This window comes from Sprattus sprattus (genome assembly GCF_963457725.1).
Source record: "Sprattus sprattus genome assembly, chromosome: 11".
NCBI classification, from domain to species: domain Eukaryota; kingdom Metazoa; phylum Chordata; class Actinopteri; order Clupeiformes; family Clupeidae; genus Sprattus; species Sprattus sprattus.
The window spans coordinates 19,032,422-19,049,818 of NC_137909.1; the positions used below are offsets into that span (position 1 = coordinate 19,032,422).

The following is a 17,397-nucleotide window of genomic DNA, read 5'->3' on the forward strand; positions in this document are numbered from 1 at the left end:
GAGAAGTCCAGGGTTAAATAGGCTCTAAACGTTTGTGCACTGTTAAAACCTGGGAAATGGTCAAACCTACAGTGAGACTCGAAAGGCATTGAAACACCTGTTTTAAAAGTTGAAAAAACTTTTTGTTCATAGCTAGTTTGCACCACCTAGCATGACAGTCTGACTCTTTGCCTGACTCTTTGCCACTGTCCTCCTGCAGCAGACTGCTTCAATGTCAGTTATTTTTGCAGACTATATGCTGACAGACAACAAAGTTTTGATAGCAATGAACTGACATAGACTTCGCCGCTATTACGGCACAGATTGCACCAGCCATGTTCCTGCAGATAAGATTGCCTTTTGAATATTTGTATATACGTATATAATTATGTATACAGATTTTTGTATCTGTAAAAAACAAACAAGCAAAAAAATAACTACGGACCATTCCAGCAACACCAGTCCACTGGGAAAACTCTTGGTATTTACATTTAGTCATTTAGCAAACACTTTTATCCAAAGCGACCTTCAAAGGAAAGAACAATCAACCGCCCAGGTCTGGCTGAACTTCACAATGGCCAGGTCTGGTTTAAGGTAGGTTATGTTTTTTGATGGTTTAGCTTTTCACAGGCCTACCAGTCAGCAGCATAAGATGGTTTTTAAGCAGCTTTCAGCTTAAGTTGTTTGAGCAGTTTTTAAGGTTTGTTTTTGTTGGCCTATCATTTTTGAAGACCAGCTTTTCAGCATTTTTGTTCCACAAGGGTAGCCTATGTAACTGTATCTATTTTATAGTTAGCCTGGCTTTTTCACAGTTTCATATAACTGTAGGCTGGCTAATCCTGTTTGAATAGCACATATTTCAAGCTTTATTGGCACATCTGAATATGGCAAGTGTATAAGTTAACATTTCTTAATACACAGGCTACGACCTGTAGCAAATTAAGGGTGCAATTTGCCTGGGGCATGAGGAGAGTTTCCTCCCTTCTTGTCTATATCCAGGGGTGTAGTGGAGGATAAACACCTTCACGCACCTTTTCCATTACAAAACAGCATTTACTTGGCTTTTATGATAGTTTGATAGTTTAGAGTCAAAAATATACACCACCTTCGTGCATGCAGACACCAGTGTTGTAGTTGAGTTACTAAACCTCGAGTCCCCATGTGTTCGAGTCCGAATAACCAAAGAAGACTTTGAGTGGAGTACCCATTACCTGAGTTCGAGTTGAGTTCCAAGATGGACTCCAGTGCTCTACTCTGGCACAGTCAAAGAGCTGTCATACAAATACAAAATGTTTACATTAAACCTGCTTCCATTCCAAAAAGGAGTTTATTAACTCTATGCGACACAATAGCCAAACAAATGCCCTGGCAAGCATGCACATCCCAATCCTTGACTCTAACTTTCCGAGTCCAAATGCAGTTAATACTCGACATAACTAGTCAACCCGTCTGAATTACAGCAAATGTCTAAAAGTTAATGGGGAACTCCTAATTCCATAGGTGATAGCTGGACATGGAATTATGCATTATCACATTGAAGGCACTTTGTGCAGAGAGGGACACAGACAATGGCAGGAACAGAGAATGAGTAGAAACTGAGCGGGATCTTTCAATATTCAGTGGGAAAGCACTTTCATTACTGAGCAACTTTCTTTCATAGGCCAACGCAGAACAGTGTAGGAAATGCTGGGCAATTGCTACACTTGCACATGTTGTCTTTGTGTGTGTGTGTGTGGACGGTGGGGATGGCTCATGGATTTTCACTGATTGAAATCACTGGACTCAAAGTTAACTTGACAAACTTGAAAAAGTAACGTTGTTTACCCTCCTATTACCTTCAAATTTACTAACATATTTTATCCTTGGGGTCAATTTGACCCCAGCAATTAAAACCTCCAAAACAATATTATAATAAAAACATGTGTCATGTTACGTGACTATGGAGAAATATGCAGATCACCATAAAATCTCACTGATTGACCTAAAATTGTATAGAGATATCCTTCTGGTGTTTTATGGCTTCATATTATTTCTAAGTACATATTATTGTTATCTATAACATTAAGAATAAAAAACTAAATATATAAGAAATATCAACTTTTTCATTACATTGATACTATAGATCAAGACAGATTGGGGTCAAGACAGACTGGGGTCAAATTGACCCAAAACATAATAGGAGGGCTAAAGGTCACGAGTGTTTGATCTGCTTGGCGTTCCATCGTTCTATGACATACCTTCAGAGACGTAATAGTATCAATGTAATGAAAACGTTTCTATGATCTATAGTATCAATGTTATGAAAAAGTTGATATTTCTTATATATTTTATACCAGGGGTTTTCAACCAGGGGTCCGTGGCCCCCTGGTGGTCCGCGGCCGCATTGCAGGGGGTCCACGACATGAGCCTATGTTGATCAGTTTAAATATTTTTTTATATTGATATTTTCTTTCTCAAATAAGAAAAATATGTCAATCTAAATAGTCTGAATAGCCACATGGCCTGAAATATACTAATGTATACCCATATTCAGCAAAGAAATTACACTGACAATTGCTACAGGCAGATTATCTGTGCGGGGGGAGGGGGCGTGGCGACGGGGGCGGTTACAAACACGCGCATGCAGGTACATCAATGGGCCGCGAATATTTTCTAGTCTGAAAAGTGGTCCCTGGGACAAAACCAGTTGAAAACCCCTGTTTTATACAACTAAGACAGACTGGGGTCAAATTGACCCAAAACATATTAGGAGGGTTAAAGGTCACGAGTTTTTGGTCTGCTTGGCGGTCCATCGCTCTATGACATACCTTCAGAGACGTAATAGTATCAATGTAATGAAAACGTTGATATTTCTTATATATTTTATACAATTAAGACAGACTGGGGTCAAATTGACCCAAAACATAATAGGAGGGCTAAAGGTCACAAGTTTTTGGTCTGCTTGGCGGTCCATCGTTCTATGACATACCTTCAGAGACGTAATAAGAGGTAAACCTGGCAGACAGGAGGATAGCAGACACACAATCATCAATCCACGAGAACTCTTCATGTGCTCAATTTATACAATTGACCAGTCTAACCAGGCAGAAGCGTAGACGTCTTTTCACCTTTTTGATAACGGGGTCCTATGAACTTGCTGGTGAGTAATATAGTCAAACGGACAAATAGGAAGTCCAATCAGAATTGGGTACCTTGAGATTAGAACCAATGAGAATCATATCCACCGCCAGAGTGGGGTGGGTATGTACCATAATGCTCAGGTGCAGCGCACTGTAACGTGAAAAGCATGCAGTGAGGAGTCGTCGCTAATAAGAGTGGCCTGTACGAACCTTGACAGGAAAGAAAAGGGAATTTAAGCAATTTTCTTCAGCCTATGTAAGAAAAACAGTTGGTCTTTTCGGATCGGAGAAGTTTTGTACTTATGTAACGTTAGGCTAACGAGCGAAGCACCTAACGTTACCAGTTAGCTACGTCAGTTTGGCCAGTGAAATGTCAATGTTACGTGTTTAAGATTGTTTTACTAAGATGCACTGACAAAGCTGCCCAGTCAGCTGTTTAAAACACGAAGTAATGTTAGCTACCTAAGTTCGTTATAATAACCCAACGGCCCATTGATGCAGTTATTGATCCGAGCTAACCGTACAGCTAGCTAGCTAGTGTTCTGACCTAACCTTGCGTCACTGTTATAATCTTCATACCTACAAAGTGACATTGGAAACCTGATACCCCATGTCGTTAGAGATTTAAGATCGATTGAAATTAAAGACATAATAACTGCCATTGATTTGGGTGATTTAGTCAGCTAGTTAATGTTAGCAGAGTGGTATTCAGCTCATGACTGCGATGCATGTGGCGTTTCTGCTTTAATAGCCAACTTTTTTTTAACAAGTGATAGTGAGAGGTATTATCACACGTAAAGGACTTGGTGGACAGACAATCCCGACGATTTGACGAGCTGTTAGTCATAGTTAGAGCGCCATAAACACAATTTACGTTGCGTGGCTCCGTGCACAAATTCGTGGTCAAAAATGTTTCCGTCCATACAACGCCGCCCTATCTGCGACATTGGTATCCGCGCAGTTCGGCTACAGAACTCGACCAGACATTTGAGGGACTGTCCAGGCAACAGCAAGGGCAACGCCAAACCCGGAACTGCTGCATGGCTAGGCCAACGTGTGGGCCTGATGCTCGAATGGTTCAAGAGAGCCGCAGAAGGTACAGCTGCGACGACCTCGGGGAAGAAGCAAGGCATGATGTCCATTTTTGCCAATCACTGTAGTTTTGTCACGGGCCAGAGGCTTCGGCGTGCTTTTCAGATCGGTGAATTGTACTCCAACCTGTACTCTGAGCGCACCAGATCGGCTCTTGTAGGTAATATATGGCGCCGCTTGCAAAGCAAAGGTGCTCCAACTAGGAAACTGCTCGCTGCCTTGGCGGGGGTCTTCATGTGGGATGATGGGAAGATTCAAGATGAGGAGCTTCGCAGGTAAGCCCTACCATAGGTGATTCAGGACCTATGAGTAAGGTCAGTTGGTGGAGATATTGGGGTCTATGATATGACTTTAGTTTAGCCAACAGTGACTGAGTAGAATTCAGATATTTTCTTTTGCACTGGCAAATGGCTTATCTATGTCTTGAATGTTTGGTCATTTGTACAGGTGTGCATGGGAGCTCCAGGCTTTGGAAGCTGTTAAGACTTCGAGTGCTGCTCCAGAGAAGTTTGCTGGGCAGAAGGATGCTGGCTGGGAGGTTGTCATTGACAAGAAGTCCTTCATGGTGTGGAGACGACCAATTGAAGGAAGCCACCTGTTTGAGTACAGAGGTCAGGAAAATGGAGCAGGGGTAGCAGTTTCAGGACACAAACAGCAACTTACATTGAAAATAAAAGTGTAGTGCGGCCTAAAATTGGGAAATGCATTTTTTTTCACCTGTAAAGTTAGTTAACACGAATGGTAAATCTCTTCCCCTTTCAAAGACAAGTTTGTTAATGTATCAGGTACAACAACATGGGATAATTAATTCCCTTTGCAAGGGTGTCAGAGGATGGTCATTTGTGGTAGCACACTAGGTTGCCAAAGGACCAGTTAATGATTTAACTTTAGCGACACTAAATTAAAGCCAAGAAATGTTTTTCACTATGAATGGGATTGAGGTAGCCAATAAGTGTGTGTGTGTGTGTTTGTGTATGCGGGGTAGGAGTGTAGTATTTTTGCTTAAAATACCCATCCCTACTTCGTACAACTTTTAAAAGGCTAGTACCACTCACACCACAACTACATGGTTTAACACGAGCAACGTAATCATAATAAGAACAAACTGCAGTTAATAGGGTGTGGTCTGTACGTGGGTTTGTTTTGTTCATATACTGCGGTCTATATACGATGCAGTTTATTATTGGGAAGATATGGTTTTTCAATTTTGCCTACTCTTTCTGCTTGCGTTGCAATGTGTCTTTGTTTTGACTTGTGATCTCTCTCTTCCCCTATAGTATTTGGCTCCTATACTGATATCACCCCTAGGCAGTTCTTCAATGTACAGGTGAATTAAAAATGTCACACAATCTTAATATGTTGTTGATTAACACAGTAAGGAAAAACAAGTTTAGATGTAGCACTTCATTTGACTAGTATTGATGCATTGTACACCCCCACCTGCACTGCTTAGAAGGAGGTGTGTTAAATTTAGCCCCTGACCTTCTCTTTGTCTCTCCCTGTCACCGACTTCTGTTCCAGTTGGACACAGAGTACAGGAAGAATTGGGATGCTTTGGTTATCAAACTGGAGGTGGTGGACAGGGATGCCAACTCCGGCTCCGAGGTGGTGCATTGGGCAACACACTTTCCTGTGAGTCTCTGCAATGTAATGGTTTAATTTATCAGGCACTAGTAGCTAGCACATATGGGGGTTAAAAAAGTTAAATATGCCAAACAAAGCCGTCCCAACAAATTAATTACGACAAAGATAAGTCACCCAACGCATGATACACATTTCTTCCTGTAAATAATATTGTCGCTAAAGATGTGTGGTGCGTGTGAGATTTTTTTGGGGTCAAAGTAGAGAGGCTGCTGGATCCCGATTGTATTTGTTGTGGTTCTTCAAATTTCTCCTGTGAAATGCAATATTGATATACAAGATCCTGATGTAAAGGTCCTAACGTGACCAAACTCGCTACACACAATCACAAAAATGTTCTTTGGGCGCATGCCAAATTTTCATGAACTTCTATCTATAGCGGGTGCTATCAATATCTCAAGAATGTTAAAATGCGAAATTTAAGATACATATTTTTGGCCTCAATTTATCAAATTTTTTAAGGTGCAAATTGCAGCCAACTGCTGAATAATTATCTCTGTCTGTCTAGACTAATTAAATTATCTACGGACTGTACTAAGCTAGCCTGTCTAAGTCCCTTATGTTATCCTGTCTGGGGGAGAGGTTAAACTCTAAAGCCTGAAATCAGAATGGGTTTTATGTCATAGGATTGAGCATAGTATGTAGTGAATAAAAACAGTAAAATACTGCTTGTTTTTGTATATGAGTATATGCCACTGCTAAGGGGGATGTACTGGTTGGCCTTCATGCAGCAGTAGTTTCTCCTCAGCTATTAATCCATGGTATGAGTTGATTCTCAGAAAAGCAGATCTGGTCCAAAGCCAGTTGAACTGTAGGATTCTGCCACTGACGCTTGTGTCTCCCCACAGTACCCCATGTATTCAAGGGACTATGTGTATGTACGTCGCTACAACGTGGATGCGGAAAAAAACCTGATGGTCCTAGTGTCAAGGTAATGAACACAAACTGAGTACAATGCTCAGAAACTGTTTATCCTTACTGAAATCGCTAGATATACTGTATACGAATTTGTATAACCCTCTTCTTGTTGGTTCTGTTTAAACTTGTATGTGTTCATGTTCATGCTTTGTTTTGTCCAGAGCTGTGGAGCATCCAAGCATCCCTGAGACCCAAGACTTTGTTCGAGTACACTCCTACCAGTCCAGGATGGTGATCCGGCCCCATCGGTCCTTTGATGAGGTGGGACATCTCTCCTGTTTCAAGATGCAGTTCAGATTTTATATTTACTGAGTAGATACTTATATCCAGGGCAACTGGCAACACTTACAGTTCACTAAAGGTTACACATTTTAACTTAGTTTGTGTTCACCTTTGTATCAAGCCCATGACCTTCATGATGTTTGCTCCTTGCTTAACTCTTTGAGCTACAGTGACGTTTTTGATTTGAGATATGATTACTAAAGTTAAAATTTAACATCAAGTAGACTGTATTTAACTAACTGTTTCCATTTTTTTTGTATTTTCTGCAGAATGGCTTTGATTATCTGCTCACCTACAGTGATGACCCCCAGACTGTCTTTCCCAGATACTGTGTGAGCTGGATGGTCTCCAGCGGTGAGCTCTTCTTATTTTTGGTTACCTTTTCCCATCATGGCAATTACTGTGAACTCAGTCTGGAGATGGGGCCTTAAGCCCAATTAATGGTCGTCCGTTAACGCAGACACGCAGAGCCCTCTCCGTCATTGCAAACCCTGTCTGAGCAGCCTGACGTGCACCTTCCCAATTTTGCAACTATCCATCGAAATGACGGGAGAGCCCACGGATACCCCAGGGCTGCGATTGATCCAACCCATGCTGTTTACCTTGTGGGCAATACCATGCTTACATTACATAGCCGGCTCAAAAGTATTTTTCAGTTACAATAACGGGGTATTTAACATTGCACATTGCACCTATTTCAAGGTAACTTTAAAAAAAAAAATCTAAGCAGACAAACATCAAACAAACTACTTTTATGTACAAATACCTCCATCTACAGAGTTTGGTCTGCCATCAACTTTTAATTGCTTTGCGACACCCACCAACCAACGGAGAACTATAAAGGTTCACGAGTCTACGAAGCAACAGCGTGGCCAGTCGTAGAACGCAGTCGAAGAAGCATGTTTCGGCCTTTAGTGATTGATACCTTGCAAACATATGAGACCTAGGGTTTCTTCAACTAATTCGGCCATGACATTCTCACAACTTGTATTGCGAGTACTGGTTCATAGTATTTCATATTTCTATGTAGATTCATATCGTGTCATATTCACATCATACTTTAATGGCATTAACTATTTGTTTAACGTTCAACAAATTGAAAACTGCATTCACTGCCCCCACAGGCATGCCGGACTTCTTGGAGAAGCTGCATACTGCCGCCTTACGGTCCAGGAACTTGGAGGGCGGTCTGCACGATTACGTTGGCTCTGTCAAAGCACCTCTGCCCAATCCGGAGCGCTTGGGTGGAGACAAGACACACAACCTTGGGGGCCAGGGCCAGATCTATGCTTGAAGGGGTGCAGATGTTTGGGAACCTTGGCACCCCTTCACCGTCCTTGCCAACAACAACCTAAAAAGGTTCCTGAATGAACATGGAAGTCACATCAGCCGTGTGTTTTCCTCATGAAAGGGGAAAAAAAAGACTATTGCATGTTTTTTTCTTTTTCGGTTGTTTGTTTTATTTTCTGTCGCTTGTTTGAGAACTCATGAAGCTAACTGAAGGAAAGATGTATTACGTCCGAGTTTGCCAGAGATAAGCCAGAGCCATCACTCAGCTGCAGGAACAGGAACCTCTACAAAAGGAGGGATTGATTTCCTGACATCTCTTGCCTCTGTACGAGTGCAGCTTAACTTGGTAGCAGACATGAGCTAAATATTCTTCCCTTGACTGTCAAAGAACTTCTGTGGCCAAAACTGTGTTCCCCTGCTTCCTAACCTTATGTGTGTGTCCAGAAAGTCCTGTGTTTGTATGAAATCACTTTCAAGCACTAAATGATTATTCTGCTATGCTGTCTTTGACAAATCACTCTGTCTGTACATTTACAGGCGGCAGGATGGAACACACAGCTCCGGGTAACAATATGCATTTTATTTTCAACACTGAACACTGCTCATGCCTCAAGCAGAATGTAAGAGCTACCTCTGGTTGCTTCTTGCACAACCTCATCTCACACCTGTCTTCGCCTGAGACTGTGAAAGTCTCTTGTTTTTGCTAAAAAGTAGAAAAAAAGAAAAAGAGGGACAACAAATGAAAACACAGCTGCCACTTTGAGCCAAACAGCCTTCAGAAAGATTACCAATCCTCCTTGTGCCAACAAGGGGGGCGTGTCTTATGCCAACCACTAGCATTATCGGTTGGAGAAGTCGCTGTGGTTTTAGGGGCATTTTTGTTCTGGAAACATCGCAACCTGTTTGAGACCGGGAATCTGTTCTCATGTCTTTTGAGTGCAGACTGTAAATGGTGCCCAGATGTTGTCCACACAGGTACTCCAGACCTGTCTACCTGAAACTCTGCATCAGTCTGCTTTCAAGAGGAGAACTTGTGGCAGACAGTACTGTATCTGTTTTCTTGGCTGTTTGCTTCATATGCCACACATGCGAAGCATGACTTTCACAAAGGGACCGAAACAGGTGTACACCTCTGACTCCCGTACTCGTTGTTTGGGATCGCCTGGAAAAGTGAATTGGGGGGTGGTATACCTTTTCAGTCTTTTTGGCCAGAGTTCTGTGTGTAACTAATATGAAGTGATGTGTTTTAGTGATGTGTTAAACTGATTATTATCCTGGAGGAGGGTGGTGCATATGTTCAGAGTATGGACACGTTCAATCATATTTTGGGTGTAACAGAATGTAAAATTTAAGAGTTAAGGAAAAAAAATGCTTGCTAGCACACTTGACGGTTCATTCTGGAAAGATCTTTCAACATGTTTGCTAGGTTGAAGTTGTTACAGACAAATTGCAAGTTGGGTGAAATGGAAACATGACCTTGCAGGCAGCATTGGTGTTTGTGGAAAAGAAATAAGCTCTGTTGCCACTATTTGACCTCAAACCACAAGTAATAAACTCACTGGCATGGGCTGTAACCTAGAAAATAGTCCTTTATCACTTTTTCTTGGAAAGCTGTGGTAGAATTGTGCTGTACAGCAGTGTACACACATTTTTACCTGCAGGTTTTAGTCACAGATTTATTTTTTATTTCCTTCCAAATTTATAAAACCAATTTGATTCTTGTGCTGTCTGTTCTGTGTTTAATATCTTTCTACATGTTGTTCTTGAGGCTTTTGTTTTTCTGTGCCACTCCATTCTTTATGTTATACCAAAATAGCAAGAAAACATTTTGTTCATGTGCACGTTGTCAAATTATCCGTTTTCATTTCATCTGAAGTTCGTTTTATCATATTGGGATTAAGGTTAACACTAGTTAAGTCTATGTTAAGCAAATGCACTATAGTAATATGTTTTTCCTGTAGGGAAAAGCAGTTTTGTGTGCTCTATAGAGAAAAGTATTTGCCTGTACAACCTCACGGAATTCGAGAATTAATTAATTCATTCATTCATTTGTGTGTGTTTTTTTTTAAATTAATTTGTGTGTTGCTGTTGTAGCATAATATCGAATAACCAACACTGTGTGTGCACAGATGCCTGATTTTGTTGTGTACCTTTTTTGTAACATTATTCACTCATGTTGAAAATGTGGTTTAAAATTGCAGCAAAAAATTCAGTCTGCCAAAAGCATGATTTTTCTTTTTTTGGTCATATACTCGGATGTTTGTCCCCTTTCACCTCAGCTGTATTGTTGATTTGTGAGCTGTCCCCTCACCCCCAACACACCATTTTCAGTCATTCCATCTACCCTCGGAGAGAAAAAGGAAGACGGCATTCTTTCTTTCTTTCTTTAGTTTCTGAAAAATGTACTTTTGGTTACTGATGTTATGTTGCGTTGTTGTATGAGAGTGTTTCTTACTCGTACAACAAGTTGATATGGATCAGACAGCGCTGCTTAAAACCGATTTTGTTGGACAGCCAATTGAAAATTCCAAGAAACACAGCTGAAAATAGTCTTCACCTTGAAGTGTGCTCTTCAAAAGAAAATGGTGTTGTGTTGACTGAAGTATGCCAGTATTATAACATCACTCCCATCAGTAAGGATTCAAAATGTATGTCGTCTTTGCTGTGGATGAAAACTATGTTGTTGTGTTTGAATTGAATGCAAGTTGTCCTTGTCCTCAACACTTGGCCACAAGAAGTCTCATTCTGATTGGTGTTCATCTCACAATGGGTATGGGAAGAACAGGAGTGTGTGAAGATTTATTAAGGCATGTGAAGAATATTTGTTTGATCTAGTATACTCCTTAATTAATTGATCAAACACTTCTGGTGGGACTTTAGTGCTTGGTTAGATCCATACCTAAGAATGTAACTGTTCAAGAATTCAAGATGTTCTTTTTATTATGAAAGATGCATTTCCTCACCTGCTAATTAGGAACTACTTACTATTAACAAGGTAGCTTTTTCAATTAGCATTACTGTGTATAGGTTCAACAATTTTATTGGTGTGTGCAAAGTCCTTCTGCTATAATATTCGTGATTCCTATATATGATCTGTCTAACTGGTTAACAGACTCGGAGAGTGGATGGAACAGCCAACATGGATTGTTGCTATGTGAGTCTTAGCGTCAATGTTAAAAGGAGAGTTCTAATTAAATACAATAAATCTTTTGGAGTAAGCAGCCTTCACTGATTTATTCCTCCTGGTGGTCTAAGTTGATTCGGTATTGGGAAAATATTACATCATGTCACCGGCGGATGTCTAGTCAGCTCGCTAAAAAGGATACGCATAATGCTCTCTACACCCTCCCTTCCCTGCTGGTTGGGCAACGACCAAGGTCAAACCTGTCTCTGACACTAGGCTACCCTTGCGCAATCTCACGGCAGCCTTTTGTGAGTATGCTCTATGGAAGCAGCTGGTGGGTGATCGGTCACTGACAGCCACTGACATTGAAACAGATCTGGCTCAGAGCCAGTTCGGTTCCAAGGCAAAGAGATGAGGCCTGTCCACATTGCCAACGATAACTACAACAATAACTGTAAATATTAGCATATAACGAAGGCAATGTCCACACCACACACAATAATGTCATGAAGAAGATCGATGGGCATCGCTTTCAGAGCGATTGTGTGAACGATTAAAAAAAAAATGACAGCCAATAAGAATTAATCAAATTCTAAAGGCGTCACATTGAAAAGCATGAATCATATTTCTGAGAGGTCTTCCCTGTACTTGGTCAGTCTGGACAGTCATATCATTATAGTTGCAGTTGTTGTTATACTGTAGCCTACTGCTTGGCAGTGTGAACAGCCCATTGCCCTTTATGGTGCAATCTGAGTCGTGGAGATCCAAGCTGCCTGTTGTCAGTGGGGTGATGAATGGAGCAGCTTAGAAAGGCAGGCAGAAACTGGAGCACCAGCCAAGTGGCCAAAGTATGCGCTCACAGATCAGCAGTCAACACTGGTCAGGCCACTAGAATGACATAAGACGGATTTTAAAACACCCTCTGTGATTTAACAATTAAGCTGAAACTACACAGCCAGGGATATGTAATACTGAATATATATAGGATGCTTAAGTAAGCTGTTCTGATTCAAGTTAATTTATTTTCAAAATAATACAGTCAGAATTGATTATGCAATGATTTGGATTTAGTGAAAATGTCTTGGTTTCAGAATTGAGGATGATTCTAAATGTGTGTAGACGTGATATAAAATCCTGGTCGAAGAGCCCCGTTAGGTAGTGACGAGTTGTGTGTCTTTGCTACTGCAGTGCCCGTTAGTTGCTGGAGAGCTTAGGTTGGTTGGTTGGTTGCCAGGGAATGTTGTCATCAAACTGGCTGACAACAGAACGACTGCCACTCCACAGCATGTGGGCCTTTATTATGGACACTGTTGCATTATCAAAGGAGTTGTAATGGTATGGTTCTTTAAACTAAAGGACACGTTTTCAACAAGTCCAATCTTTGGCAAAGGTTTGGTCTGGCACCGTTAATGCTATTGGCTATCAAATTCCGTATTACAACAGTTGTTATCTTTGTGTTTTGCATGTACTTAAATTAAGTATATGCAAATTCGTAACCAGCTGTTGAGCATTTAAGCTTCATTGGTACAGTGTATTTCTTCTGGGCTTATGCCTGCCCTCCTTTGGTGAAGTAGTGAAACTACAGGCTGCTGTGAAGATGAATGGCCCATAAGAGCCTGTCCAATGACTATATACTGTATATATATATACAGTCTACAGTCGATGAGCCTGTCAGACTGGGAGGGGTAGGACTCGGTTACTCTCAGTCTCCCCTTGAAGGTTTTTAATGCAGCCTGTTATTATATTACACTGGAGTGTGTTTTGGTGATTTATTACAAATCAATGGAGCCCAATTAAGCAAAAATACCACACTTATTTTTCTATGTATTTTTCATTTAGTCAAGACAGCAGTGTTAGTCATTCAATCACACACACTTTAAAGTCATTTATTTTTGTGCTTTTTCTCTCTCTGTCTTTATTGAAAAAAATTGATACAATAGGCATTCACCCGCACCATTATCCAGAAATACAAATCACAATTCTCAAGCCTAACTATTGCAATTGCTAAGATGGTTTAGATATCCAGTCTCATTCCGGAAGTGACCTTTGTTCTGGATTATTTTTTCCTTTTGTTCTTTCTCTTTTTCTCATCATTAAACTGAAGTCTCAATGCTATGCACTTAGTTTCAAATAGGGGAATATGCCTTGATGTTACTTTTGTCTGATGTCTGATGCTCCGGTCAACATTACAATGGCGAACAGCATTTTCCCTTCAGTTGAGTTAGAAACAGGAGTATAAAAAAAGAAGCTTTGCAAAGATAGTCTTGACTAGAGTGCTAAATTAAACAGAGAGAGAGACCAGAGGCTGCAAGGATGAAGAAAACGCTCACAAGTCTCCAAAGTGCTTGGCTCAACCATGGACAGGAGAGGAACTGCATGGTTAGATCAAGCACAATGGAATCCCGGGCAGGTAGAAGAGCTCAGCTTCAGCATTGGAATCAGTGAGGAGCCTGCTCTCTCTAGTGGGAGTGGAGAGGAGAAAGACAGAGAGAGGGAGGGGTAGAGAGTGAGAAGGCTCAGGTCGGAGATGATCGACTGATGAAGTTGAGAAGTCCCTATACAATCCACCAGCAATGCAACAGACACATTTGATGAACATGCGAGATGAGTAGGAGTCATTCACTGGACTGAGGATGGATAACCACAAAAGAGGATGGATGTAGATAGATCACCTGTTGGTCTTTTTGAAAATATATCTGAAGCAGTGATACTTCCATGGATGTGGATGACCTTGGGTGTGGTGCTCGGTCCGCCAAGGGCCTCCCATCAGAGCATCTGAACACACCGCTCTTCCCTCAATATTGAGCTCATGAAGCATGGAAGGTGGCGAAGATGATTTTCGAGTTTGAGATCCGTAGATGTTCTGGAAGATCTTGTGGCTGCTGGACCTGAGCTGCTGTTGGCACAATGAAAGTAAGTGTAAGTGATACAGTGCGACTAAGGACATCTGCAAAATAAAAAAAGAGAGATTAGTCATAGGTCATACTCTCACTGCGGAAGATGCTGGGCACCGCCCTTTTTGCGCATCAACTGCGTCAAACCCCACCCCTAACCCAACTCCCTCCCCCCCCCAAAATCTCGCACCTCCCTTCTATTAGTAAATTAAGATTTTTAAAAAACGGCTGAGAGTCTTTGTTTCGTTTCCACCCAAAAGAAAACCTGGTAAAAAAATAAAGCAAAGCCACATGGTAATGAATGAATGGTTTGATAATGAAATGACTAAGACTGGAAATGAATTGGCTTCCTTTTCTCCAGAAATCAATGAGAACGGGGTTTAGGAGAGAGATGGTTGTCTTGTTAAAGAACCTCAAAATGTCAATAGCTGCTAAATAGATTTCACTCATGCTCCACTAATGGACAGGAAGTGGGCTCCTCTCTCAGGGGAAAAGATAGAGATAGATAAAGAAAATAAAACGTCCCCATCCAGCAAACCACCACTGACCATTTCCACAGATAGGCTCTCATCTTGGGCCAAACATACAGTGACCTCTACGATTAAATGGTCAACCAAACAACTGGGAGACTGAGCTTTTTTCCTCAGAAATAGAAACACTCCTAGAGATGCGAGCCATCAAGTGTTGCCGGTGATCTTGTTATCCATTTAACTCTTTTTGCCCTTTTCCCCTGAGGGACTTTAAGAGGGAAATGGGATGACTGGGGTTCCAAATCAGCTGTATGGGTTTTGTCAACTGCAGCACTTAGTTTAATGAAACCAGCCCATTTGGAACATTAAAGACGGGCAGAGTTATGTCATTGAATGGGAAATCATGGATAGGAAAAAGATGGGAAATGGGATGTGGTTTCCCATAGAAATGGAAATATGGGATTGAGAGGAGGGTGACCCTTGGTGATGGCTGCAGGGGACTGGTTGACAAAGATGAGAAGAATGAAATGATAAAATGGTGGTGATTTTACTTTGCCTGGCCTTACCTTTCTGGTTGTCTTTTTGATTTTTGGTTTTGTCTGAACCGTCTTTTTCCATCTTCACCTCTGCCCAATGTTAGTGACACCGTTCATGGCAAAGTATGTCTTACCCACTAAGAGAGGACAATTCAAGGGTGACCGTTCTTTACTTCACGATCTTCTCTAATACCGTCCCTACTTTGTATCTTCACTTAGGTTGAAGAGGGTTCAGGAGTCCTGTTGAAGGTCTGGAAGAAAATAAAATGTAACTTTTCAAAAATTCATAAAACTGTAGTTAATCATTGATTCCAGCCAAGAAAGAAACGTGACTGTCAGTCATCTCAACGGCAAAGAACCAAATCTTAACCTAGCCTTACCTCATTCAGGAGTTCCAAGGAGAACCAGTTGATCTTGTCCGAGTTGTCCCACTGGATCAGCCTCTTCGCACCTCTGCTGATTTTGCCCCTCTCCGTTTGCCCCAAGTACCCCCAGCTTTGTGGCAGAGAGTCTTGCGCCCAAAGCTGGTCGTCCTGACTGGACCCGCAAGTCCGACTGGATGGCAGACCATCCCGAACTCCTCTCCTCCCAACCAACGCCTACCCCCTGCCCCTCCCTCAAACCGAGGGGGGGCCCATCCCGATGGCCTGGGATAGGTGGGCTGCTGAGGGGACCATGGATAGGGTGGGGCGGGGTACATGTCATTGGGAGGGGTACAAAATGGGGGGGGGGGGATGAAAAGGGGGGGGTCTGGTAGAGGGACGTCCAGTTCCGCATTTCATGAATATTAATACTGAGTTCTCCTTCTAACTTGGGTAAAAGGGGAGGTAGGAGTAGGCTGGGGGGGGGGGGGGGGGGGGGAGGGAAGGGGGGGTGGGGGGCGGAGCTGGTGTGTATAGGGGGTGTACTCTTTAATTTTGTTAGAGGGGGAAGTGCTTTATTCACTTAATGGCTTTTATTAGTGCCCGGACTTCAACTCTTTCATTAGCTAAAGTGCTGCTATAATTTACAGGAGAAAGTGCAGCAGAAGGCTGAGAGGGGTGGGGGGAGGGGTGGTGCCAGCGTGCAGTTGGTAGTGTGTGTGTGTTTGTTGGGGGGGGGGGGGGTCGTCATGTCGTTTGCCATCATGTTGGCCAGGAGAAAGCTCAGCAATCTCTTCTTGTAAAAAGGAGGCAAGAAGTCTCCCTCAGCCAAGATGAACCCGTTGACACCGAGTGGGACCCATATGCTGACGTCTCAAACCAGTAACGGAGAGCATCATCAGGTTATTCACCTTGCGATGTCTGTAAGAATGCTACATCTATACTAAATTGTCATCATGTGTATGTGTTTCACATTAAAAAATGAAAGGTCGCTATTTATATGACCAACAATACACTTTTACAGGAAGAGGAAAATATTTTCTAAGCTTTTTTGCTTCCTTAATATTTTTGATGTTATTCCTCCTGCTGTAACACAGTGCTGGAATATCTCAGATTTCATTTGTATGATATATTGTGTATTTTGTTTCAATGCCTATTTTGTATTCCTTTTGTGTATGTGACTAAATACAATACATTTTTGCTAGAGAATAGACACACGCATATGGTGTTCACACATCAGAGCATTATTTAAGCCATCTCTGTATGCATCTGTGTGGCGTGAATGGGCTCGAGTCTGGTGGTCGAGCTATCTCTCAAGGACATTGTATCAGATGTCTTTACCAGCGCCATAATGCTTTTGCGTATAAATATGAATTTATCGCTGAAAGAACCTTCACGGCATGAGCAGTCTGCCAGTGTTGTTCCATGAGGTGCATTGGGTAGTCATAGCTTTGAGAATTCAGCACGAAGTTAGAAAACCTCCATCTTGCGCTAGAAGTCAGCGAAAGCTCCCAATCAGCCACTTTGGGCGTGATGTCTGATTATCCTGAGTGACTGTCTGGCATCAAGTAAACGCAAGGCTGGGGAGTAAAAGGAGTCTATGGATTCCATACGTCACAGCCGAGACGACAGCACTCCATGTGCAGCATTTCAATTGAGCTTCGTGGCCATCACGACACAGCCGTGCCGT

The 17,397-nt window shown here is 42.0% G+C and overlaps 1 protein-coding gene across 1 annotated transcript; it reads left to right on the forward strand.

Annotated features, from left to right (window-relative positions):
* The first annotated feature begins 3,262 nt into the window (after positions 1-3,262).
* stard7 (StAR related lipid transfer domain containing 7) lies at positions 3,263-11,530 on the forward strand. Its single transcript, XM_080847656.1, has 8 exons — positions 3,263-4,465; positions 4,638-4,801; positions 5,468-5,517; positions 5,712-5,822; positions 6,680-6,762; positions 6,911-7,010; positions 7,301-7,385; positions 8,156-11,530. Exons 1-8 carry the CDS (start codon positions 4,008-4,010, stop codon positions 8,323-8,325), a joined length of 1,221 nt encoding a protein of 406 aa, XP_080703782.1. The 5' UTR covers positions 3,263-4,007; the 3' UTR covers positions 8,326-11,530.
* The last annotated feature ends 5,867 nt before the right edge of the window (positions 11,531-17,397 follow it).

What these genes read in the sequence shown, in the direction of transcription:
- stard7 (XM_080847656.1), top strand. Translation starts at nt 4,008, where the DNA reads ATGTTTCCGTCCATACAACGCCGCCCTATCTGCGACATTGGTATCCGC. An exon ending in GGCAGTTCTTCAATGTACAG is followed by an intron (nt 5,518 to 5,711) that starts GTGAATTAAAAA and finishes CTTCTGTTCCAG; the next exon opens with TTGGACACAGAGTACAGGAA. An exon ending in CTGATGGTCCTAGTGTCAAG is followed by an intron (nt 6,763 to 6,910) that starts GTAATGAACACA and finishes TGTTTTGTCCAG; the next exon opens with AGCTGTGGAGCATCCAAGCA.